At 44.0% G+C, this 27530-nt stretch overlaps 1 protein-coding gene across 5 annotated transcripts in view; it reads left to right on the top strand.

Moving 5' to 3' along the window:
* Positions 1–27530, top strand: part of LOC1270986 (roundabout homolog 2) — a 117914-nt gene that overhangs the window by 77662 nt on the left and 12722 nt on the right. For all 5 annotated transcript variants that reach the window (XM_061662651.1, XM_061662652.1, XM_061662650.1 and 2 more), the window contains exons 5-6: positions 19238–19531; positions 22995–23300. In XM_061662651.1, coding sequence (XP_061518635.1) covers positions 19238–19531; positions 22995–23300 — 600 coding nt within the window. The remainder of the gene's footprint in view (positions 1–19237; positions 19532–22994; positions 23301–27530) is intronic.

Here is a 27530-nt window from a genome sequence, read left to right as displayed (position 1 = left end):
ACATACAAAATATGCGATATAAAATTAAACTGGACACACGACATGATGCAGGGAATATCAGGGGAGTGCAGCGCGTGTGTAGACTGGTGTCCGTTGTCAGAGTAATGCTTCCCAAGGATGGATGGATGGATACAAGTGCAGCAAAATCTGCTCGCTGTCTGGAACCACCATCCACCACCTGCGCTTTGCGGTGACTTCCTCCCCGGAGCACGTATTGCTCTGACAGTCATCGAAATGCCTCGCAACCCCACTACCGTATATGTGTGGAGATATTTCAACCAGCGTTTCGCTTTCAGCCCACCTCACGTGTATGCTATCCAGAGGAAAAGTGTGGTGCAGTGTTGGGAAAGGGGCAAAACGAGTTCAAGCTGCCGGTTTTACCAGATAAAATGATAGACAAACAAATTGGAATGCATTACTCGTAGCAACATCAGCTTTTTTTTCGTAGGTTGTGCATGTTGTGGAACTACGATGTTGCTTGGACGACAGGTTGAGTGATGGTTTGTTAAGAATTAATAGACTAATTTCACAACCCCGGAGTGAGTGAGCTGGATTGGTAGGGTTGATGTTAATGTTGATGTTGATGGAATGCACAGACAGTCAATTTGCACAGGTCCGTGTGATGAAGAAGAGTTGTGAGTTATTTTTTCTCCGCACTGAGTTGATGGTAGTAGCTTAGCGGGAAATTAATTTTAAATTCACAGATGAAACTTTATGTCGTGCACTCAAGGTCTTGCTAAGCCGAACTTTAAAAGGAGTTAATGCATCGAATTTTATTTACATTTGCAATTTATTTGGAAGTTTGCTGATGAGAATTTCATTTCGAATAGTAAGAATACATAAATAAATATAGTACATAACAGTGGAATTTCTTTGGGAGTATGGTTTGAGACCTGATCGCCATTACAATTGTGCTATAGTAGTCAAAACCTTACTAAAATTCTTGATGTGTTCCGACCGCAGAGTTGGATCTAATAAATTCCAGTATCTAATAAATTATACCAATTTACCTTACATCATCCTACATCGAAGTCGAATAACCAATTTCATGGTCCAAGACACTCAGATGCAAAGATGAGGTATGTTTTATGCCTCACAAATCATTTACAAATCAAATAAATTTTTAAACGGCATGATATGCCCAGATTTTACATTTCCGCCAAAACTTGAATTCAATGAAGAATGTATAGGACCCGCTGATATGATACTTCTTGCACACACTATTTTCACATAATGAACTCCAAATATTATTTCATAAAAATGCTTTGATTTATGTATGTTCCCATATAACTTAATATTTATTGTTGCATAATTTCGTCGTGGTAGTTTCTGGTAGTTTGATAGTTACTGGAATTATTCATTTTAAACATTTTCCTGGTTAATTATCATCTGGAACACCATCCTAAAGTATGTTCATTCATCAGAATTATGCCTTAAGTCTTGAACATACCGTGATTCTGCTTTTCAAGCAGCATCTTATCGTTACTATCGGGCTACACCTCAAAAGAGTGAACCCGGAAGTGTTAGCTCTCTTCCCTCTGAGTTGGGTGGCGACATAAAATCAAATGGGCTCATGATTTTGGATTTTTTCCGGCTCTGCGCACACACTACCCTTTCCGTCGCTGCTCCTCCTTATGATGCAGTCATTTACAGGAATCAATTCTAGACGCTTCCAGTTTTGGTAAAGCGATACGAGGCTCAGCCATGAAGGAACGATGCGTGGCGTTTAAAGAAACAATTCCTGTTCCTTCATCTTCCCGTGCTGTGTGCGGCCTTCTCCAATTAATGGCTTTCCTTCATCGTTTGTCGCCACCACTCCCGAGGCACGCAATCGCTCGTCCCAGTCGCAATAGGAAACATCTCATTTTATTTCATTATTAAATCCGATGGAAAGATAAACACACACGCCGATGGTCACAGTCGCAGTCGGATCGTGAACACACTTGACTTGACATCGTCATCATGATATGTGTGTATGTGGCTTGATTTTGGAGAAGGAGAAAAACCTCTGCCCCGGCGGACGCCCAGTGGACCTAGGAAAAGAACCCCCTGGGTGACTGTGCTCTTTGCTGTGGTGGAGTTGACACTAAGGGAATTTAATATCTGCTTTAACTTTGGACTCTTCCAGGGCGCTTATGGTTGCTTCAGTCTTAATATGTGGACATCCGTTTGAAATTAAGCTCGCAGCAGTAACACCAAGACCGGAAGTTATCCCCAGCCATATCGACTGATGGTGCTGCTGCAGTGTGTGATATCGCTCTGTCGCAAGTGTCTTATCGGGCTTTGGCAATCTTTTGCCGAAATAGCTATAGGGGAGCAGAGATATCTCTGAAACCATTTGGAAAGCGTATTCCCGAGGCGAGACCACCACCCTGCCACAGTTTCGAGCGAAATATATATATTAATCTAATATTCTTTTAGGGGGAGAACACTTTGTCATTGTATATTCCTTAGCTTGTTCACACTTTTATACGACTGTGTGTATCGATCGGGGATTGTTACTTCAGCGTTTGGCGGCTGTTCTTCTCTGCCCCGGAGCAGCAGTCTACTGCTACAAGCGGTGTCAATTTTGTGGTGTCGGAAGTTAGATTCCGCAGTTAGATTAAACGGGAGCCGCTCCAAACAGTAACAACGAGAGCGCTGCTATTAAAGGCGCTCCCGGGCTCCTGTGTTTGGTCGATTCGGGCGCACCGACAAAACAATGGTGGTGTGCGACCCTTCATGAGGTTGAGGCATTTGACGGAAAATTGATAGCAGACCCAAAAGGGCGGCATACAAACGCGTGCAAAACGAGACGATATGGCAAAGTTTAAAAAGGGGAGAATTGCTGCTAGCAGCAGCAGCTTTTCATTCTGAGTTTTAGTCGGATGAGGGAGAGGTGGAGTAGTGTATTTGTGTGTTTAATTTTAATTTTAAATGCACGAAACGCAAATACACACCCTCACAAAGCGCACACAGCGCTGGAATTAAGTGAACAACTAGATGGAAGAGGGCGTATGGGTGCTATAAAACTGAAGTTCCTCGTGAGCCGTTGTGTTCGAAAGTCCACCAGCCGCGTTACTAAAAAGGGGTTACTCTGTATACCGCGCGTTTTGCTACAGTAGGCTACACAACTCGACAACAAAACGGCCCTGGAATGGAAAATGCGAGTTTTGGAACTTTAAAAGCCTATCAGTGCTCCACCAACTGTCGATCCCCGACCACTTACTTAAATCAGCTGTAACCGAAGACGGCGGAGTTGAAACATTCCAGCAAAGTCCCGAAAAAGTGGTGAGGCGAGTAGTAACGATTATACAAATCCCTTTGCGTGCACCTCACTCCCTCTCAAACTGGGAATCGGGGAACATCCCTTCGAGTTTGTACGCCTAGGTGTTGTTCAAACAAATGGTTCCGGTGTTGTGTTGGTGCGCAAGATCCATCCCCTCTCCTTAATGATGATTTGCATTTTAGATTACAATTTTTCCGACCGTCGCTCATATTTTCACAATTTAATTTTCACCATCCTCCTCCCGGGTTTGGGTTCTATTCTTCCTGATGCGATATTTTAAAACGATTCTATGATGCTTCTCCGCTTACACACGGTCGTAGTGCTCGTAACACGTAATTGCAATGGAATGATGGGTTGAATATTAAGAGGCCTCCTCGGTCTGTTGTTTGTTTATCCAGCAATCGTTATTTCAGGGCAGCTATGGTTCTCGTTCTATCTGTGCAATGATGATGATGTGTTAACTCTCTTTCTATGTGTTTTTTTTCTATGTGTTTCCTAGTAAAGTGCTTAATTTTAGAAATCTGGCAATGTCTTTATTACCCCATTTCGGATCCTGGAAACGTGACTTGCTTATACTCTATTCCCATGGAATATTGATGAGTGTGGGGGACACCATGGACAATCAAAATCTGGAGCATGCTTGTTTGTCATTTTTAAGCCACACAAGCAAAATGGACACACTTTTGAAGCTCTCTCAAACTTGTTCCTACTCGCTGCGGACACTCATATCTTCACCTAATGACATGCGAAGTTTTCCACCGCAGAACCACGAGCCTTTGTTGACTAGTCAGACTGAGGGTTCTTTTGGTCGTCTGTTTCAAATTTATGACTTATTGACATGTTGTCTCTCCACTTCACCTTTCTTTGTGTCTTAGTGTGTAAACTGTAAACTAACGAATGTGTGAGGAGCCTGTAAGCTCAAGATATTGTCATCAATATTTCAGCAGGATCTAGTTCCACTTGGAGAGGAATCGGGGCGAGAGGTGTACGTAGAGCAACTGGTTAGGGGATTATGTGTAAGGCTTCCGCTAACGACCCCATCATTGCCATAATCCTTAATTTGTACCAATCACTCCTATCAAGCAAAAACAAGTTCTCCATGCTCAAAAAAAAGCACTCCAACATACACACGCACACACCGACTAAACTAAACTTGATAGCCAGATCATCCGCTGTTTGGCGCTGCGTGTGACTTTTCTTTCCCTTGCCTTCGGTTTGTTTTCGATGGGGCTGCTGCAAGCAAAGGCTTAACACACGCACACAACACAAGGATCGAAATGTTACACGAGTTACGGACACACGATTTCTTGCTTCACAAATCTTCCCTCTTCTAGAGCCTGGTGGACATTGTCCAAAAGTGGTCATGAGGTGGAAAAATAAAATCAAGAAACTGGATCACAGAGATTATGTTGTCCACGCAGTCAAGTGTGCGCTGTTGCTGGAGCTTGGCCTCTCGAAGATGGTGCTGCTTTTTTTACGGGTTCATAGTGTTTTTTCCTTCTCGGAACGGAACGGCACGGGGGAAATGGAAACATTGTCCAGTTGTTCTTCGGGGTCGCTGTTCGATGGCTATCTTCTTTTTTGCGAATTAATGAAATTATGATAATCCTTTTGCGGTTGGAGTCGGCGTCGTTCGGAAAGATCTGCTTACAGTGGAGCAGATTTTGAGTGGTTTTCGGTTGCTATCTCTTCCTTACCGCCGTATGCTTTTTGCTGCGTTTTCTCTCCAACACCTTGTGTTGCTGCTTTGCGCCCGCTTATCAAATCTCATCTTTTAAATCGCAGCGAGAACAGAACCGTGCAGAATATAATTAAGTGTGCTAATTGATTTTTATGCTTTTTTCCTTTCGTTTCAGGTAAGAAATTCCTCCCATTTGTGATCGACGTAAGAATGTGTGGACTAGCTCAAAAGAGGTTTGCTTTACGGAGGTTATGGCTTAATGTTGGTTCCTTGGTGAATATAATTTAGCTCATAGTGAAGTCATTATTGAGATGAATTTATTAATTTTGGTGTTGCAAATGTAACCTTGTCATATATTGTTTTGCTATTCTAACATTGTGTTAGTAATTGATGTTTAGTTATAGAACAATGTTTTATTATCAAATGGTGTTTTATAGAACAACAATATTGAAAGAATCAACAAACCCTATTGTAGTTCAATGTCTGAAGAGTAAACGTTTTAAGCCAATGTTAGAGGTTAGAGCGTAAAACATTCTTGTAACACCATGATGGCAGTTATTATTCAACAATTTCGCAGTATTATTTTGAGATACCTAGCGACCTGAAAAGAAGTTTCACCTCCAATAAATTATTTTAATTGTACGTCAGTGCAAATAAATAATTCAAATGAACTGTCCTGATTTCATAGCTCCCTAGCAGAAAAAGGTGTGTTTGCCGTCGACTCATGACGAAAAGCAGAACTGAATTCGGCTGAAACTTCCCGTACCCGCGTAATGCCGCGACCATGACGACAAACCCAAGTCAATCCTGTTTCCATTTTTTCTCTAACCCTTGGACCACTACTCCGTTCAAATCTTCCCCCCGCGCTGGCGGCTCAACGTGTCAGCACGCTTTTGAAGAGACCGCGCGCGCGGGTTCTGGGCTCACTAACTCGGGAGAGCCCCAAACTCCCGGCCCCGAAACGTCAAGTTTTCTTCAAGTGTGCTCCGACAAGCTGGGAGGAGTGGGGCTTCGGCTTGAGAAGATGCCTTTGGAGCCGGTTTTCGTCACGGATCGCTGGGTCGCGTCTTTCGCGTATGTTTAACCCGCTCACGGGGCGGCACGGGTCGGCGGCACAATCCGCCCGTGGTCCACATTTTCGGGGTGATGAATCGTGTACAGCGCAAAGTGAGACATCCCGGGAAAGATGGATGATCTGGCCGCTTAAATTTAGCATTTGTTTTGGCGTTTTCAGTTGTGTTTGCTGAGTTTCTTCGGGGTGATGTCAACAGGCACACGAACGTGGTGGAAGATACTTTTCTGTCGTGTGAGTGCTGCAAGAAGAAGTTGCACGTGCTCTTTTGGCTAGACAAGAAGGCAAGAATGTTTGATGCAAGATTGTTAGCAGCAGAACAACACTACTTCGATGAAATGTAGAACCCACTCGCGGGAGACAACAGCTGAAGGGCCGAAGGGGGTGTGAGAAAAAGCTGAAATTGTTGGTCCCGCATCGACCCTGGGTCCTGGGGTGAGTGTGTGTGTGTGCTTGTGTACATGTTAAAAAATAGCTTCAAATCATTCAAATAAGACCAAGACCTGGTTGTTTTCGGCTGAACGCTGCAATTTTCAGTTCGGTTGTTTGCTAATGGGATTATTAATGATGATTTGTTTGGGGCAGCAGCAGCGGCAGTGTTCAGCATGTTGCTGTTTTCCTTCGCTAGCGAACTCTGGAATGAGTTTTTAATGTCTGTTGTACGCTTTTTTATTCTCTCTTTGCAAACAGGTGTGTTTGTTTGTATGGGAAGATGATAGGTGAACATTAGTTTGTTTGGCTGTTTTTGATTATTTACATTTTATTGCATTCCGTTTCCGCGATGGGTGTTCGTTTGGACCTGTCGAAGTTGTTGATTGAGCTGGAAGTTAGGATTTCAGATGAATCACTTCATAATGTTTGGAGGTTGGAAGAAGTTTTTGGGCAGACTTTCATAGAATTCGAGGAAGTTCATCGATTTTTTTAGGCATCGTCGTAGTAGACACATCTTTCACGTTGAATACTTCATAAAGCTATTAATAACAAACATGAAATATTTTTTTTACTAATGCAAATGGCTTTAAATTAGACTGCGTACGTAATCCTGCTTTAGTATCTGTAATCGATGACAGTTTTATTTCCAAACGGTTGCTCGGACATCAATAAAATGTCGTCTTATTTATGTTGTGTCAACAAATCAACGCGCCGCGTTGCAAAAGCACAATGCCGTTCCACGATTTGGCTACAAAAAAAAGTAGACGTCTCGGATACAAGCGTATACTACTTTCCTGACAGATTTGACGATTGATATGACCGTAACAACTTTAGTGTGATACAAAAATACTACACACACAGGTTTCTCCTGTCACCAGTGCTCGCCACCATACCTACCACTAAGCCACTCTTCAAAGACTTTGAGTGTACGTTAAGGCTCCGCTGATGTGAGTTGCTGCCAGCAAGCAATCAAAACACGTTTTCGCAGTCACCTTTAAAATCTGACGCATAACATACACCAATTCTCCAGTTGTTTTTTTCTCTCCTTGGGAACCAAAAAACAAAACCCGTCTATCCCAACTACTGTTTCTCAGGATTTTTTTAGGACACTTTGGTTATTAGACGCGGGGGGAAGCGAAAGAAATTGATACTTGGAAAAACAGGGAGCATGATGTAGGCGGCAAAGCGAGTGGCGGCTTATCCTAAACGCACCGAAACTTGTGTTACTTCTTGTCATTGTCGCAGCTTGGATAAGTTGGACGACGCCGCCGTCGTGTCGGGAGTCTCCCCCGGCGGGCGCGTTAAAGTTCGCGAGGCAAATTTTTGCATGTCGTGTGTTGAAATTAGCGTGAAGCTGTGGTGTGTGTGTGTGTCTGGAGCGCAAAAAGAGGGGTACCTCGTTGCCTTTGTATAGCTTGGTTGCGAGGAGAGAGAGAGAGGTAGAGTTGGAATTGTTGGGGCTTTGGAGTTAGGATACAGGTACCGATGAGGCCATGGGTAATACAGACGCAAAACAACAGCGAAAACATGCGAACCCCTGCTGGTGCGTGTGATGCCCACGTACGGCCACGATTTGCTACTAGCCATTGATGCTGATTTATTGAAACAGTATGTTTCCCTTCAGCTGTTTAGCCGCACCAGCAGTAGCAGTAGTTGAGAGATCCGGAGATGGCATCATAGGAAAAGAAGGCTGCTGAAACAGCCAGCAAGCGAGCGGATGGTTTGTGGACAGGTTTCAGACCTCGGCAACACATGTACGCCCTGAGGCCAGCATGTTTTGTGTTATAAAGAACAGCTGTTGCTAATCCAATCCTTTTATGAACTCTGTAACAGTCAAAATGGGTTAAGAAGTTCTGAAAACTGCTTTATTCTTCAGAAATCTCCAAGAAGTGTTAAGTTGTGAAATTGATACAAGAATAACATAATATGGCCTAAGTTCTACGATAGCTTGAAAGTTAACCGTCATTTTAAGAGGCCACCGTGCTTATTATCTTAACTATACCCTCAAACCAAATTCTTCTGAGATTTCAATAGGCAGTCGTCGAACTGAATGTCCGATAGTTCACAAGCCTCGAACAAATTGATGGACCGTTACCGTCCAGGAACCTTTCATCCCAAACCAGCTTTAGTTGAACTCTCCCTTCATGTGCCGTTGAAAAGACTCTCGGCGTATATACTTTGTTGTACAAACTTCTATGCCACGAAGAACCGCACAAACCCGCATTCTCGATGTGTCCAACCGTATCGAGTAGTTGATCTAAATTATAACTTGCAACTTCGCTTTTGGCACCGGGTGTCCGAATACTTTGGCGACTTCGCGTGCCGTACAGAGCGCTCCCCACAGGGTGAACTAACGCAAAACCGTGTGGTCTGCGAAGGTTCGCGAAGACCAGCCTAGACATAGTTGCACTTAAATTCGGTCGTGTACAACTTACCGCTCCGGTGGTATCGCGTTCGTACGCCTGGAGACAGTGTGGAGTGTGCGAAATCGAAACGACGACGTCCACGACGACGGGAAGGATGTCTGGAACGCCTCCAGAAGTCCGGCGGTAATCCACTAGCAGCAGCAGCACCACCATTTTTCCTGGCCTGCATATTTTCTGCAACCAGTTGTTTTAACGTCTGTATCTTCACTTTACCGCCGATGTACGTATCACCTTGCCGCGCATGGTGTGTGGAATGTGTATACAAACTGGCGTTGAAATTCCGTTGACCCTTCTGAGCGGCGGCCCACTCAAACAACACGATCATCCCGCAAAGCGTTTGACTGGATGGGGGAAAATTATTTTCTTCTCATGTGTATTCAACACAAAAAAGCCCATCACTCTCTGTATTTGGAATTGTAATAAAAAACGCATAAAAAGCGGGCACCCCCCCCCCCCCCCTCTCCCCCAGCAGTACCTTCCTGCGTGGTGTGTCGGCTTATCAGCGGGTGGTTGGTGTGTTTGCTACGGGTCAGTTTTGGTGAGTTAAGAGCCTCTCGCCGGGATGGGATTTCTGTGTGGCAGAAGTGTTGGAGCCGCCGTATGATCAATGTTTTAGGCGTGGATCATGAGTATCATCATCATGCATGTTGTTGTTACTATTTGTGCTGCGGCCATGAAATTGGACACTTTCATGCAAAGTTTAACGCAACGGGAGGAATTTGTTGCTATATTACCAGCTGTGTTTGTTTGCTGGCACAATCCGGGGGTTCACTACTTAGTCCTCATGTCTGGTTTGCTGATTATGATGAACCCTACACGGGACAGCCCGGTCAATGTGTAATCAAATTTAGTGTTATTTTCGAGGAATAATGTAGTATTTTGGACGATTGACTCAAATGTACCTATCAGAAAAACGAAAAATAACATTATTTCGTGAAGAAAGTGGGATATTGTTGATGGTGTCTCAAAAACATGTAAGTGATTTTACGTGGTTATTTGCATTGCAATCAAGTATGTGAAAGTAAAAATAACCTTGCGATGAGAAAGTACTGCGAAAATAATCTATATAACTCAGCAAATATATTTATCCCTCCGATGATTTGGTATATATTATCCTACCCACGTTCATTTCACTCCATTTTCGTCAATCTCTTTTATGAATTAAGTTCATTAAATTTGTTATTTAATTAAATAATGGATGTAGTTGTCACAATCAATTCTATACAAATATCCTGTGACGTTTGAAAGCGTGAAATATGAGGTTCTCGTCTTGGAAATACTACCTACTGCAGTTGACGTTGCCCCTGAACCTGGACAAATGATTCAAACAGTGTAGTTTTCAGAGGTTCTATAAATGTATCTTAAATCGTATTATGTGGTCTTTAACGATACTAGACAGCGTTTTTATATGGGTTTTACAGTTAAAACCACACACAAAACTAGCCTGCAATTATAACAAAACTACCGCAAACAAAACTAGCCTCAAAGCTAGAATTAGATTCGAAAACCTGCTCAAAAACTCCAAACAAGGTCGTGTTTTCATTTATAACAAGGTGCATTGTAGAGATCAGTTGGTGGAATCTAGAGTCCAGGTGGTCTAAAAACAGGCTTATGAAAAAATTGAACGTCTTTTTTGGTGTGAAGTTTGTTGAATGGGTGTAAAAATTGCTCAAACGGTCTTTCTGGTACCTTGACGAATACACAAAACACTTCTTCATTCAGAATACACACTAAAATCTTCATTCAGTAGGAGAAGCGATAAAAATCAGCCTTTTAAATACATACACTATGGGATAAGTCTACCTGTATTTTATATCAACTTTGATAGCTGCTCGAAAACTGCTTTACAATGCAAATAGCTGCTAGGCTGAAAGTTCAGTCTACGATCTTAAAAGGGAAATGGGGCCTTATATCTAATTTTTAAGCTATTGGTGCAACCCACAATCAATAGAACATATTGTATATATCACTCGGCTGTTCCATTTGGATGAAATGTTGAAAATGTTATAATTCATCTACATCTCTAACCTGCTTCATTATATTCTACTAGCAGGGATAGTAATCTACAATAGGACAGTCTAAATAGCTTGACAGCTTGAAATATTGACTGATCAACAACTAGGTCCTCAATTTTGGGCCAATAACAGCCTTGAAACTGTTCCACAGTCCTTAAACGCAAGTTTGTTTTTACCACCCGTCGAACCACAAAGCTAAAAAGGTTTATAAGCACATTCTTGTCCCAAAATAGGTCAGGATCGTTTAGGGAATCAACTGTCTAATGGGGCGGGAAAAAAGAGGCAGTCGTCCAACAGCCTGGGCGGAAGCGCGGACGACGGACGCTCCTCGGTTAACCAATTTGCGTAAAAAAGCATTAGGCAATTAAGGGCGAACGCGAGCGTGGGCGAGAACCACCAGCATAAAAAAGCCTAACCAAACGTAGCGCGCTCTCGTTATGCTATGCTGTGCGTCGTCGAGGCGGGCTTGCGTTCGTGGAAATCACACTCTAAATATTCTATGAATATGAAATGATACGCAACACCGAAATGGGGTTGGCGTGTCTGAAATTAATTAAAGCCTTAAAATGGGAGCCTCATTCACGCACGAGGAAAGGTGTAGGAGTGTAAGGACAGCAGGAGGTGTGTGGCGCTCCCATTTTTACCGAGGGCAGACCGGAACAACGCGACCGGGCTAATGGAAGGATCAGCGTGAGCTTTTGCCGTGTGGGTGAGGAAAAGGAACAACAGCCCCGAGCCGACAATTTTCACCGAGCCATATCGACACACTGTGTTTGCTTTTTTGCGGTGAAGCAGTCGTGCCAACAGTCGTGTCCTTGCATTCATTCCCTCTTGGCTTGGTTTTGAGGCTTTCCTCCTAACACATGTGTGTGTGTGTTTGTTTCGGGATGAGCAGCCAGTTGTTGTGTGGTATAAAATGGCTTACCTCGCGAAGGCAATTTAGTGTACATCCGCATCATTTCCCTTCAGTTTTTTTTCCTGTTTAGCACGGGAGATGGCGAGGAAAAGCATTTATTTGTCCTCTGCCCGGCTGGAAAACCGTGCTCCTGTTTCCGTTGTTTTACGTTTAAAACCGTTCGCTCCTGCGTTCGCGGTGTAGGAATTTAGGGCCGCTTGGAATTTGGTGACTTCCCTGGGGGGAATAGGAATTTTTGTGTGGAGCTTAGAGAATTAATGAATGCAATCGATTTCCCCCCCAAAAGCATCGTCCAAGCCCGCCCCCGTTTCTAGGGTCCGTAGTTTGTACCCAAATTAGTTCCAAATTTTCGAAACCATTACCAAACTCTTAACGTTATGCAGTCAGCCGCCGGGGAGGGTTTGATGCTGGTGGACTGTTTATGTGACGCCAAAGTGGGCGTCATCATCATCCCTTTCAAAAGCCATCCTAAACCATCTGCTAAAAGTGGTTTTGGCGGAGAATTAGCATAGGCCATAAACCCCCATTATTGATGGCTGGTTAAATTGGGTTATGTTTGCGTTGCGTTGCTTTTGTCGCTGTAGTTAGTACGTCCGGGCGTAATCCTCACGGTGAGGCTTTTTTTTGGAGAGGCGATATACATTGACGCTTATTTTGGGTGGGTGTGGGTGTTTTTACCTGCTTTGAAGATTATCGGGACACTTTCCTGTTTTATTATCGTGCTTGGTGGCACATTGTTTTTGGGAGTGGAGAGCAGCTCATTAAATTGAGCTTTAACCCGTTGAGATAACCTTTGATCCGTGAAGTTTGATTTCAAGTTGTTGTGTTTTGGATGCTCCACAAGAATTTCATTTGAACTTTCTGATGCCAAAATGTTGTATAGAAAGTTGTTGAAAGTGTGATTTGAAAAATAAATCCCCGGCAGAGCACTTAACAGTAGAATTATCTCACTGTAGTTCCCACTTTTATGCTTATCTCATACAGTGAGAAAGAAGAAATACTCCACCAATCTCTCCCCAGTGTTCAAACCACGACAAGAAAAATGGAAAAACTTGTACACGTTGACAGCTTGCAAGCTCATTATATACCCGGTCTCCCGGTGGTTTCCACATCCAGTCTGCATCTCCCTTGGTGTACGAGCAATGGACCCGACAGCGTGTCACTCGACTCGGTGATGTTGGTTACCTTTGCCCTGAACTCTGAACAGTGACCACATAGCGCTCCCATCTCCCCATTCTTTGGTGCACTATTTTTCAGCTTCATCTGTGCTCTCGGAGTGGTTTTGAGGTAATTTTTCAACGATTGAACTGAAACCCCTTCCCTTCGCTCCATCTGCCTGTCACTGTGCCACTTTACGCTGCACTAAATGTTCGACTGGAGTGGTGTGTGTTGCTCCACGTGTTGTGCTCTGTACCGTTTGGCAAAGAGCCGAGTCACGAAGAGTCAAAGAAGTCACGTGTTGTTGTCCGGGGTGTTGATGTTGATGATGATGAGCATTGAATGTGAGCGCGCGCGAAGCGCGTTCGCGAAGGAAGACGTATGACACGGATCGTTGACCACAATTTCTGTCCCTCACACACTCTAGGTGTGGTATGCGTGTGTGTGTGTGTGTTGGTACACTTAACCCACCGTTGTTGTCGTCGTCGTTTTCGCTGTGCAAGAGAGATGAGTGATTAACCCCGGCAGTCAGTTGACCCGACAGAGCATCTCTGGGCGAGTGCAATAGTTTAGCGTCACTTCGGGGGTCGCCGGTGTTGAACTGTAAGTACTAATTGGTACTCCCCATTATCCATCAGTTTTGTAGCTCATTTTGTAGCAGCTAAGCACAGTGGAAAGTATAATTTGTTATGTACGGTTCACTCCCACCCCCGATTAATTTAGGATATGTATTTATAATGATTCATTCACTTCAGAAACTTAATGTCAGATGTCGGTCAGAAGTTCATGAGCTTCATGAGCTAAACATATTTCATTGGACGTTTGTCACTTCATCATATCTGCATAAAACCTAGTCGAACTTTATAGTTGACTTGGTATAGTTTGGAGTTCTCTTTGCATGGTCAGTCTGTCCTGACTGGAACCTAGGATCATGGATGCTCCAAAGTTTCTACTTTATTTGACCCATCTTCCTGTCATGTCGCAAACACCGTAAGGTTGCACTAAAACGTGCATATAACGGCGCACATATCCAGCCGCTTCATCACAACTTTATCGCCATAAACAATGACCAACTCTCGAGTGTGTTCCATGATATTTTCGAGCACAACCGAACGCGCCACGTAGCTCTAAATTGGGGAGTGAATCAGGTCGCGTCGGCGGAACTGGTGATGATGATACGCTTTAAGGCCCCGGTTTTTGTTCTTAACCCAAGAGCACGGGAAGGGACGGCGGGGAGTGTGTTAGCTGGGTCGTTAAATTTGTCAAAGGCACCGCCATTAAAAACTATATCAATAAAATTTCTCAATAAAAACTAGTGTAATGCCCCGCAGCGCAAAAAAAAGAGTCGCCGCCGCCTAATTCCTCTTTGGTAGACAAAAACTGCTCTGGTTGATGATGGTGGCGGCAGTTGGACGGTTTCCTGTTCTGTGTGCTCTGTGTATCTGGTGGATACGAGATGCAATAAAAGTGCAAAAGGGGTATCCCAGCACAAGCTCGCGACCACAGAGAAAGAGCAGTCTGGGAATCGAATGTACGGTGGAGTTTCTATCATGGTTTAGATCCTCGTGCGAATGATACAGATTTTGGAGAGGCTTTGCCGTCACTGGGGATACAATCTCCAAGACCGATCTGCTGGGGGAGATAACTCTGCACTAAGGTATCGTATGGGGAGTTCACATGCATCGTCGTCCATCGTTTTTCGGCGCGGGCTAACATCTCTCACTGTACAGCTCATAAATTTTCGGATGCAAAACAACACATTGCCCAGAAGAAGACTCTGTTAGTTCTTGCGATGGAGGGAGATGAAGAAGGCACAACGGCATCCAGAGTAAGGGAAGCGCACGGGTGTAGTGGAATTTCTGTGGCGTAGTTTATATTCGGACCACACAGTGGCGCCTCTGGAATGTGTCATGCTGGTGGAATATCTGCCGGATGACACGAAACACGTCGTCGTCGTCGTCGCTCACACGTACTCAAAGACGTTTTACGAAGTTGTCCGTTGCAGCCGACGGCACTGTTGTTGATGATTAGGTGTGCGCTCTGTGTTGATAACGATTTTAATTAAATTTGGTTTGAATGTTGTGCCGGGCAGCCGTTTAAATTGAAGGAAAACATTATATCACCCAATAACCATATCGTGGGAGAACGCCACAGTTTGACAAATGCTACTGCGCGCACCGGCTGCTGCTGCTGCTGCTGCCTGTCTTGTTACTCCACTCACCATAATTTCCTACTTAACTGGATGATGAATGGTCACCATCAGTGCGATCATCACATCATCTGGCTGAGTGTGTTAAAAAAATAGAGTACACGGCGGTGGCACCACGAGCATTGTGCGGGCCACTTTTGCTTGTTTTTTGCATGATGATTGGCGTTGATTTATTTATGGATGCGAGAGAGAGTCGCTTTCCGCTTTTCGGTGTGATGTAGCGCATTCCTCCATTTCGCTACTCCATAACACACCCCGTGTGGGGTTAACTCCATCCAAGCTGCATACTGCCTGAGGAATTTTGAACTATTATGTCGAGTGGAAAAGCTGAACGACTGTTGCTGCTGCACGCCAGGGAAGGAGAACCGGCACGAAGGAAAAGAACGTAGTCAGCAGTCGACAGTTTGAACAGCTTGTGGAAAGGAAAATATTTACTCATCGCAAAAGTGAACGGCGTGCCAGGCATGATTTCCCCGATTTTCTCACTTTGTTAGTGCGTTCCGGCAAGGAGAGTAGTGTGTGTCTGAGGTGTGATGGCGGTGGTGGTGAAAAATCAAAACAGACTGCGAACTCCAAACTGGACCAACAACACGCTGCTGTTCTTGTTGCACGGACCCCTTTGCGTACTCCCGGTGTATGTAAAGGATGAAGCTGTCAAAAATGTCTTCATCAAGTTCGTTTGGTGCTGCTCTGGCTCTGGTTCATAATGCCATTCATCGTCGCACGGGTATGGGAAATTGAAAACGGCACAAAAAATAAAGCATTTTTGATCATGTTTATAATGGAGTGGCAACGGAGTTGTAGCATTCGAGCACGACGTAATGTAGCACTTTTTCGTGAAACAAGATTTTTGCTCCGAAGTTTATGGGCATTCTGGAAAGGGAAATTCATTGGAGGATGTCATCACATTCGCGTCGTATCGTTTGAGAATGATATAACTGTGGGTCCTTCTTGAATAATTTACCAACATGTTATGATATGAAGATCTGAAAGTATGAAGACATAGTTCTGTATACAACAAATTGTGAAAGGAGCGTGGAAAAAACGAAAACATACAAAACGTAGAAAAATGTAATTAAAAATAGCTACTGTTATACGCTTTTCTACTTCAGTATTCGATAATAAGGAATAACACATAAAAGAGAAATACATTGAGGTACAACGAAATAAAGATACAGCAAAATATTCTTCACACTTTGCTACTGAAGCATAACCTGCCTCTCAACCATGTAAACCTGATTTTATTCTACTTTATTATTGTTTTATATTCTATCAATACTAAAATATCAATAGCGTCCTAACGAATACGGCAAGTTATAACGTTTCGCTGAAGGCTACCTCTTTCTTAATGTTTGACTAATTGGGACTAGCATATATCTTTACTACTTTCCGAAGGAGTAACCGACTATTCATTGCGGCAAAAAAATAGAGGCAGCTAACACACTCAGCCACGTACCACATCCAACTACACAACATCTGCAAAAGCTAGGCGAAGGTAGTTGCTCGAACTTCCTTTCCAAGCCAACTCCGCCTGAAGGTTTTGTGCAGGTTTTTTGTTCGTAGGCAAGTGTGCCCATATTAACGATGCCTGCAGGATGTAGTAAAGACCCGATTTCTTAACGCTCCTCCTACCCATCGTCTCAGTTAAGGCATGGTTCTTCCACCATATGTCTTATGTTGGCTGAAGGCTGTGGAGCGAACCCCTCCGACCGATTATGGTGCATTTTCATACCACGCACACACAAAATGACATTTCCACCGCTGAGAGAGAGACAATGGCTAATAAATGTGCAATTATGGTGCCCCGGTGCTTTAGGCGGTTCCATCCCACGTACGGCGGAGCAGAAGGTTGGGGATTAAAGCGGGTTTTGCGCTTGCCACAAGCGCTCTTTTGCCTCGTGTGTCTTTACATAAAGCGTGCATAAAACGTGCAGAAATTGGCAACCTTCCCTCTGCTCGCTAGGAACCGCTGCCGAGGCGATAATACGCCCGGGTCCACCTGATTGATCTTCGATCTCGGGTCGGTTTTTCTCGGCTCTTTTTTTTTTAGAGTGCCTTTTGCTAGCGCCATCTTTGGCCGTAGTAGTGCGTCGTGCGTATCGTAGATTCTCTGTTTTGGTGCGTCAAAGCGGCGTCAAACTGGCGCATATGCATGCATGTTGTGGGGGTGAAAGCATTGACAATTGCACTCGTGTGTGGGTGGTGACGGAGGGGGTTGGTGCACTTGGTGTGTAGGTTGCATATGCGTGGCACTATTTTAGACCGAGGTACTATCCGTTGCACTGTCTTTTGATCAAAAGACACACTTGCGTGTGCCCTCAATTATTGCGAGTTTTTCTTCTTCATAGATTTCTTGGTCGCTGTGGTCGTATGCAAAGCATAGGCGTGTGCTGTTTTTTCAGGTTGTTGCCCTTAATACTGAGTATTAATATACATTTGCCATCGTACGAGTGGTTGCTGCGGCTTTTATATGCTCATATCAGTAAAGACATCCGTTGACGAAATAAACAAACTTGAAATGATGAGTATAAACATTCTTAAAGCCTCGACAGACGGTATGTTTGGTTTCAAATTGAAACTGTCTCGTCTATTCCACTCATCTGACAGATCAGACAGTTTTCGCATAAAATGAATTAAATAATGAAACAAATATTTTGAAAAGCATAATCTCCAGCAGATTTCACGCTCAGAAACATACAACAGTCGCAGTCTTCTTGAATGCCCTCCCAACTTGTGCATATTTGTCTGGGCAAGGTTCAACATTATTATCATCAATGCCATCACCCTTCCGTCTTAACCTTGTGTGTGTGTGGTGTCGCAACCGCTGTGTGCACTTTCGCTGCAGGCAGAATTGTGCATAAACTTTACGACGACAGGTTGCAAAAGACACGCCACCGCCATGTCGTCGGGTGGTGATGGTGGTGGGCGCCTTAATCCGCAAAAAGCAACAAAAAGGAAGCAGCAGCAGAAGCTCATTGGAGAAACCCGAACCAGTTTGGCGTGCTGTTGGCGGTCTCTCTCGAGTCATTGAATTGCAGTTGCTAAGGTCTTTCTGCAAGGAAACTTGAGAAAGTGCAACGCGAACCCGAAGGCGGTGTGTTGGCAACCAAGATGACACTCGCCAGACTTGCGTTGATTAAATGAAGCTGTCAAATTGAGTGTATATTAAACGGGCGTCCATTTGCATGGGCCATCCATTGCAGACGTTCGGAACGGGGTTCGCTCGCTCGCCTATCATCCTTCCGGTTGGCCGTCTTCTTATCCGAGCTGCCTTTACTCCTATTCCCATGCTTGCTATGCTTGTCCTCTCATGTGCTAATGTTGTTACCGCTGCTGCTGCTGCACTTGAGTTTGCTGTCTAAGATATTGGGATCATGAAATGAGAGCTTGTTATTACAGCAGCAGCAGTGAGCTGCACGGCTGGATTAAGAATTGTGCCTGTCGATTATGAAGTCACTTGCCTGGAACTTCCAGTAGAAGAACCTCCTCTTCTGTGTTACGGACGGGGGCCCAGTATTTAAGCCTTGTGAGCCATTTGAAATCATTACGAGAACATGGCGCTATCAACAGTTTCACAGTCGTCGCACTGAAAACAGACCCGCTCGCACACACAACACAGGCTTTTGGGATTAGTTTTACGCAGTAGTAGCGCAACGAAAAGGCCGAACGACAAGGACTAGGTCCTCCCTTGTAAATTATAACTTTATCAACTTGCTGCCATTTTGCTGAGCGCCTCCATGGTGGTCTTCCAAGGTTTTTTATCGCTCCCTTGGGGAAAGCCTGGGAGAGAGCTCCCGTGCTGAGGAAAGGGTTCTACCGGATTATAACCATTTGCCGACCGGAAAATGTGGCGCAAGCTTTCCTCTTTGCAGGTGGAGCTGGGAGGACTTGGGTTATAAAATTTGCATATTTGACAATGATCCGGATTTTGCGCTGTGTTTAATTCGTGAAGCGTGTATTATAACATCTTGGATGTGGGGAGGGGGAAGTTACGTTTTCCCGTTTCCAAGGAAATATTAATCGATCGATTCTGTTATCTCTCTGCTCTCTTCCCCCACAGGCCAGTACCGTGCACCACGGATCGTCGAGCATCCCAACAACCAGATCGTGCCGAAAAATGAACCCGTGACGTTGAACTGCAAAGCGGACGGGAAACCGGATCCGGCCATCCACTGGTACAAGGACGGTGAGCCGGTGAAGTTTACGCCCAACCATGTCCTGCTCCCGACCGGCTCGCTGTTCTTTCTGCGCACCCTGCACAGCAAGAAGGAGAACGATGCCGGTGTCTATCGGTGCGTCGCATCAAACCTCGCCGGTATTGCCGAGAGCCGGAACGCTACGCTGCAGATTGCATGTAAGTAGACTTGTAGAGGAAATTGATTTTCTGAACCTAGAACAACACCTCTTTAGACGTCATTGGAGAGCATCATGGTACCTGACGCTTGGTGTTATGATCGGCATTCAATTAATTTTTAAAAGAAATCGTTCTTTTTTCACACTTTCAACAAGAACTGTGAGCTCTTATCGAGGTACTAGTTTCATTCTTAAAGAGATTTATATTCAATTTTTGAATATCTTCTAATATGATTAAGATAAATCCTGTTACGTTGGCTCTACACGTCATGTTGGCTGACCCTTTTAAGGTTTAGAATTCCAAAATCGGGAGTTCAAGAGTGCTGGGTTCGTTAGGGCATGGTCACACCTAAAACGCACCTATCCCGCATGTGACACAGTGTTCAATAATTTACGATACAAAGCACTTTAGAAGATAAGCAAATACGTCGAGTCCCGAAAAACAAATGGAACGATCGTTCCCTTTTGTCAAGGTCCTACGGATGACCCTACGATGCATCAATCTATCTCTCCCGGAACCCGTCGTAATGTACTGGTGTCGCGACTGCATCATCATCTTCTCCTATCCTCGCCGCACACATCCAATCTATCCTTGTTGTCGGCGTTGAATATGTGTAGCTTTTTCCTAGCCTACAATATATATGCAGATAGGTTTTAGACGGGAAGGAGATGTATCATGGCGCCATCGGCTGCCGCCTCTTCTCCACCTCCGTCTCGCACTGCTGTCACACAAGGTGCACACACACACACCGCAACATCTATGCGCGCTGATTTGCATAATTATTTATTACAACAATAATCCTACCTGATCGGAACAGCGCGCTTGCATGTGGCAGGCAGCAGCATCGGCAGCGCACCTCAAATGGCAATTCCGTTCAAACCACTTTGTCTTGTATCTCCGTGGGGATTGCTCCAACACGTTATGTTGCCCCGTGCCCCACATCCCCACTCTCTTTCTCTCTAGTCGAGACGTACACTATCCACCATCAGATCGCCACTACAGCGACCCAGCAGCTGAACTTACTCCCAGGCCCATCTCATCCATACCCAGTATCTTTGTTCGAGGCGAGAGTAATGATGATAATGGAAGAAAGGCACAGGAAATTAAATGATACCACACTCTCTCTCTAACCGGCATCGGCGCAGTATCCCTTACCCATGTCGAGCGACATGCAATCGGCCCTGTGGTTGAAGAGATTCCACCGCCAGTCTTCTTTGTTTATCCCATTTCGCTAATGGTTAGTGCTTCCTGTGTGCCGCCAACCAGGGAAGAAGACACAGGAGCCTCTTCAGGTGGAGTGATGTTGTGTCACATTGAAATTGATGCTTTGTCACTTTTATAAATAGGCATGAGGTGTCGCACACGATTGATGATATTCGATTTGGCCTGGCCTGGTGGCAGTTCGGAAAACCGGCAACGGGCAGTAGGTCTGCTCCAATCGGTGGATATAAATCTCTGACAGGAGGAGAGTGAGAGAGTGCGCGCAATACACCATACACCTCTGGTCGATGTTGTAGTCTATGCAGATTGAATTACGCGGATGTGAAACAATGGCATTGTGTTTGGTTTATTGGGGGCAAAATACGTAGGGATTTCTTCATAATGGTATCTTTTTCCTGTGTGATTGTTTTTTTATATTGTGAGTTAAATCCTCAGAGATATCGAAACCGAATGCCAAAAACATGTTTTTTAAAGTAAAATTATTATAATGTTATTGACGAATAGATAGTAATGATATTGAAGGATAGATCTGATGATTTTACAAATATTTTACCAGATAGTCTCATGAATCAATTTGATTACTAGACAACAACGACAACAAGAGATTATGTCAAACAATAATGCTAGAAATATGTTTAACAATTGTATTCTTAATATGAGTAAGATCATATAAGATGATATCAGAACTAGAAGTTACCACAAAGTCATTCACATCGTGTATACGTTCTTCTTATGATCTAGACAGAATCATGATATAGAATTTGATAGAGGGAGTGATATTTTACAATTGCATTGAAATTGTGACTTCATTTGGTTCTTGTTGTGCTAGTATTGTGATGTTGTATGCAAAATTTGGAATGTCGTCTAAAAATGTTGATATGCATTTGTTGAGTACATGAACGAACGATGTACGTTTACCCATTTTTAGCTTGATAGCTCGATGACTGATTCCAATTCTTAATATTTAAATTTAGGGAAAACTATTTTTTGTCTTCGAGAGATTTTTTTTATTCCAATTGGTTTTAATTCAATTTTAATATCCAAATCCCAAATTTAACTCAGATATAACATCATACTATACATATAACTCATTAGCACAATTATTTTTGATGAATTTCTACACTCCATTGTCGATTGATCTGACAATGACGTCGCAGAGCAGTAATTGTATATTCGTGTTTTTCAACCAACCCTGTTTTTTTCGTCATTTCATTTACAAACGCGTATCTACATATGAATATTAATACAATGTCTAATTAGAGCGCGCTCTGATGTGTACTCTCTTTGCCTATGATGGCATTATTTGATCGACAGGTTTCCCCGGGCTGTGTTGATATGTATACGGTGCTTCAACCGCTAATGAAAACAAATCTGCATAAATTATGCGTCGCTGTTTCACCTTTCCCCAACAATTCACCGTTGCTCGATCGACACTTAAGACAATGGAAAGTGTTCTCCATGTAGTACGGCACTGGCTTTGGCAACAGGGTCCACACGGCATCGGCTTCGCCCCGTCAAAATGTTGATTAACAAAACCGGTGAAGTGCAGAAAGGCCGACAGAGAGAACCCACCCTTGTAATGACACTGGATAATGACATACTTGACATGCATCGCACCCAGAACGGTGAGCGCACATCGGGACGACCGACCCCTTTCCACTCCGGCACCGTTTCGCGCGTTCCGCACCATCATTACACAGGACAGCGAAATGGGTCTAGCTAATGCATCGTGTGTTACGTTTTGTACATGTCCTCCCGCGTCTGTCACTTGACGCTTGCAGATTGCATGTGAACATGTGCACACGGAACAGGTTGCGATCCGTTTAGTATGTTGGCTGACTGACGGCGGGTTGACTTACGTTACGGTTCATCGACGGCCGTTTCAACATAACCATTAGAGAACACGATTCTGCCGGTTGCATCTCAACTAACCTTTATAATTGAGCTCCCGTTCCGTTCACCTGAGCTCATAATTACCTGCAAGTGCGCACGGATGCGCCATCGATCCTCTGAACTACATTGCTGCATTTAACAGTGCACCATTGCAGCAGAGAGTCGCCACCGCTCGCGCTGATGGTGTTCGCCTAACGCGCGCACGCGGGACAAATCTAAGTACCTTGTAAAATGGTGTCAATTCGATGATAATGATAGCCGCTAATGACAGCAAATAACAGGATTTTCAGGAGGTCTCGTCTGTTTAATTTCTTACGTGTTTTCGTGTTCTCTTCTCTTCCCCACCAAGTGCTGCGCGACGACTTTCGGGTGGAGCCGAAGGATACGCGAGTGGCCGCTGGTGAAACTGCGCTGCTCGAGTGTGGCGCCCCGAAAGGCAGTCCCGAGCCGGGCATCCGCTGGCTGAAGGACGACGTACGGCTGGTGCTGGAGGAGAATCTGCGCTCGGCCAAGGAGATCGGCCGCATCCGGATCGTGGACGGTGGCAACCTGCTCATCAGTGACGTTCGGGCGACGGACGGCGGACGGTACCAGTGCGAGGCGTTCAATGCGGCCGGTAAGCGCGTAAGCTCCATCGCCCGGCTGATCGTGCAAGGTAAGTGAGGAGGAGTGCAGGACATGGACATGATAATGAGGCATAGTTTTCCGCAGAGTAAGATGTTACACCGTACTCTGCTTAGTTGTGTTTGACGGCTACGATGGATGCGTATCTGTGGTTAACTTAATAATGCCTTATCGAAGTGGTATGGGAAGATGCGATACTGCACGATGGTTGGTTTGACTTGCAAATCGCTGCAATGATGGTTCAACCGAGCTGACAAGGGATAATTACTTACTTTCTTGCTTCTCGTAGTAGGGCAGTGGATTGAGGTATTGATTTGCTACAAAATAATATAAAATTACAAAACAATCATTGAGCCTTCTTAGGAATTCAGAAATGAGTACATAAAATTGCAGGGATTCCTAGTTTATGCCATCGTGTAGCCAAGCTTAACTATCTTTTGATTTAGTTTTACATACAACCAATCATTTCCATCTAATAATAGTAACTCACAGTATCTTAGTATAGTATTGTCAGTATCATCAGATTTGTAGACCATGGGGTTAGTCCATTTGGGAATAGCTCTTTTGGAATTCCGGCCGAAGTGATAAGGCTAGTTAGAATGACTATGACAAGCGTCATTTGCCAGGTGAAGGTGGATGGAAAACTCTCAGAGTCTTTTGCTACCACCAATGTTCTACGTCAGGAGGACGGTCTTGCCTGTCTCCTATTTAATTTGGCTCTAGAGAGGGCCATCTTGAACTCGAGGATGAGACCACGGGAACCATCTTCTATAAGTCAACCCAGATCTTGCCATACGCTGATGATATAGACATCATTGGTCTGCGGCTCTCCTATTTAGCAGAAGCCTACCGAGCAGGCGACAGAGAACCTGGGATTGTATATAAACGAGGCATAGACCAAACTGATGGTAGCAACATCAGCGGCCCTACCAATAACTAATCCAAACTTACGTAGGCGTGACGTACAGATAGGTGATCGCACTGTTGAAGTCGTCCTAGAATTCATCTGGGGTCAAAGGTCACCAACGACAATCTATATATATAAAAATCTCGTGTCACGGTGTTTGTCGCGAGCAATATACTTGCTAATCGGAAAATTGCGAAATGATTGTTAAAAGCACAAATACTTACCATCTTTTCGGTAGTAAAGAATTTCAAAATGTTTTTCTTCGCCTTTTCTTAGTGCTTCCTTTATAGAGTCCATGACACCGACGGAGGTCATTTGGCCCTGCAGGAAGTCGGTGTAGGCTGATCGCTGCATCACTTCCGCCCTGGTAAATCCCGTCATTTTGCAGAATCCATCGGAACAGAAGATAATGTGGCATGATTCTGGTTGTGCGTTCGCTACTAAAAAACTTCGATCTGCAAGTAGAAACGATAATTCAAGCTCTAGAATTCGATCGGTGCAGCGAAAGTAGCTAGTAGTATGTAAAAAAGTATGAGAATAGTCATTCTAAACGCCTGAGTAATTAGTTCACCTCAAAAAACCTGTCGCGACGGACGAAGCTGGGAGTTTATAGAACCTATATAGTTCCGGAACTAATATACTCCTTTGAGACATGGACACTGTCCAAATCTAACGAAACCCTCTTAGACGCGTTCGTGAGGCAGGTGGATTGGCAGACGAAGGCGCGACGAAGAACATAAAGCGGTTGTAGCGCCGTATAAGTAACTAAGTATGAGATTTGTCATGAACTCATTATTTGGTCCTGATGACCATTTGATGTACTTTCCCTGTTTTGAATTGACTTCTTACTATGTTTCTATAGTCATTTTATAAATGATCATGAATCGTTAGAAGATAATAAGAAAATATCATAAAAATGTATTCTATCATGGAATGATCCTAATCACTGACTGTATATTATAGAAAGTTGCCAGAAGTCTGGATTAGATAACACCAAACCGTAGAAAATGTAAGGAATTTACAAAATTTTGGCTACATTCTAACTAAACCTGCCCAGTTTCTTCAAAAATTACATTGAATATATAATTTTGTTTCACATGGTCTCTTCTAATCGCTTTTTCTCCGTACACGCTGATAACTCGACATTGGCTGAGCTTACTAAAAATGTGAACCAGAAATTTATTTCAACAATGCTTTTATCCTAGTTTAAGCTAGTTTTCAACCACAATTGTTTGAAAAGTCACCCAAGCTTTTGATTGAGGACCAATAATGCACAAAAAAACTCTGTCATCTGATTAAAATATCTTTTTTTTTTGCTCAAAAATCTCATCGAGTTATTTATAGTTCAAGCTCATTGGATTACTGCTTGCATAAAATGAATTAAAAAAAGTTGTTTTTTGATGTTTGTCTATTAAGTACTACCGAGTATGAGGGTACTCCTTTAATGATTTTATCATGCCAAAACCAATGCAAATCTTATACAAATGCCGTTGTTTATGAAAACCAAATTAGCGGAGTAAAGGAAATTAAATCATGCTACCAATATATAATGTACTTCCGTAGGATTACTAAACCAGCTGCACTAAATACACTTAGCAAAGCATTTTTATAAACGAGAGGATGCTTTGCAATGGTAAATGAAGCTTCCCATTTACATCATTCCCCCCATCAACAAAGTAAAAGTGCTGATCAATGCACTGCTGCTACTGCTCGCTTCGAAATGGTTGTAATCGAATTGTAAATTAGCAGCTGGGCCGAGAATATCACCCGTTTCGAGCCACTGTTGCTGCTGCTGCAACAAAGAAAACCCAGCCGTCGGTTTGTTTTCCATTCGATTGGTTTTATCCTGCTCATAAATTTTTATATTACTTTCTTTGTTTACGCCCAGCGTTTCTCTTTGTGTGAGTGTGTGTGTGCATGGGGAGGCGCCGTCCTCAAACACTCTCACTCTCACCTAAACGTTCTCAAAACAAACGGCGAAGGCGAGGGAGACGCCGAAGGAAGATTGGCAAAAGAATTGTTCATTCATCTCCATCTCCTTCCTTCTCTCCAAAATAGGCATGAAACACACCAAAACATAGTCCTGGAATGGATTCGTCCTGGGATCTACCAAACCCAAAGGAGGTGTGTGGTGTACGTGTGTGTGCGCGCGCTCACCTTCTGCGAAGGAATCCATAAACTAATCAAACGAGTTCTTGGGACGACTGGGGTAAGAAGGGAGCAGTGGGGTAGTGCCTTGGGGTTTCTAATGCGCCATCCCCTGCTGCCAACCTTATACGCGCTTATTGTTGTGGGGATTGCTCGTTTCTGGGATTTATTCTTGTGCCATTTGCCGGTTTTCCGGTCACGCCTGCAGTGTTCCGCTTGATGTCAGTTGATTATTGTTGACTTCCGGAGGTATTGGCAGGCGGCAGGCGCGCAGCGTACAACAAATGCACGACTCATGCTGCTGCTGCTGCTGCTTGAGTAATCGCCCAGCCATCCTTCCTCTGCTATCGGAAATAGTGATTGAGAGTTTGTTTCGGATTGTTTCGGCGGCTTTTTCCTTCTTCGTACCCACGATTCGGAAAGAGAAAGAAAGCCTTTTTTCCCATTTTTTGCGGGTAGGGAACGGAATTCCTTTAATTCTGCCTTCGCTTTTGGGAGTCCTGAGCTTCTTAAAGCTGGACTGCTCCTTTCTTTTGCATATTCCCATGGTCCTGGATCGAAAAGATTCTAAAAGCGCCCCACCAAGCACTGAGGCACCAGAACGACCACAAAAAATTGGCCATTCTATGGGTGAGAAAATTGGAATATTGTGCCTAGTCATAAATCAATTCAAACGCTTTAGTTCCGATTCATTCTAATGATAGCAGCGGCACCATCTAGAGAGAGAGGGGGGGGGGGGGGGGGCACGGTGTTGAAAATCGCTTCCTCCTTAGAGGGTTTTGCCCGGCCCGTGTCATGGTGGTGTTGCTGTTTTTATAGCAACGGCCCCGAACTGCTGGCCAACGCAAATGGTCAAACGGCGTGTGAAGCGATTTAGGCGTTTTGACGCAAGGGAAAAGTGGAGAAATATCGTGCGAAAAAGGGTCTATTTTTTGCTGACAAATGGTGGTGGTTTCTTGCAAACATTTTCCCTCCCTATTCCGTGCCATTATGTGTGGCCGTCAGGAGATGGATGGATTGTTTATCGTACCAAAGGTTGAATCGCTTTGGTGTGGATATGTGAATTTATGGTCCTGTACGGCTACTACGTCCGGGCGTTGAATTTCGGAAATATTTTTTGTTGCTTCTTTTATTTTGGCATTTTATGGTGGCGTAACTATATTACTTTAATATTTAATCTTGTAATTGTTTTATGGGACAGCAATG

The sequence above is a fragment of the Anopheles gambiae genome, chromosome 3 (assembly GCF_943734735.2).
Source record: "Anopheles gambiae chromosome 3, idAnoGambNW_F1_1, whole genome shotgun sequence".
NCBI lineage: Eukaryota > Metazoa > Arthropoda > Insecta > Diptera > Culicidae > Anopheles > Anopheles gambiae.
Note: the sequence above shows the minus strand (reverse complement) of the source record. Positions and strands in the feature narration are given on the sequence as shown.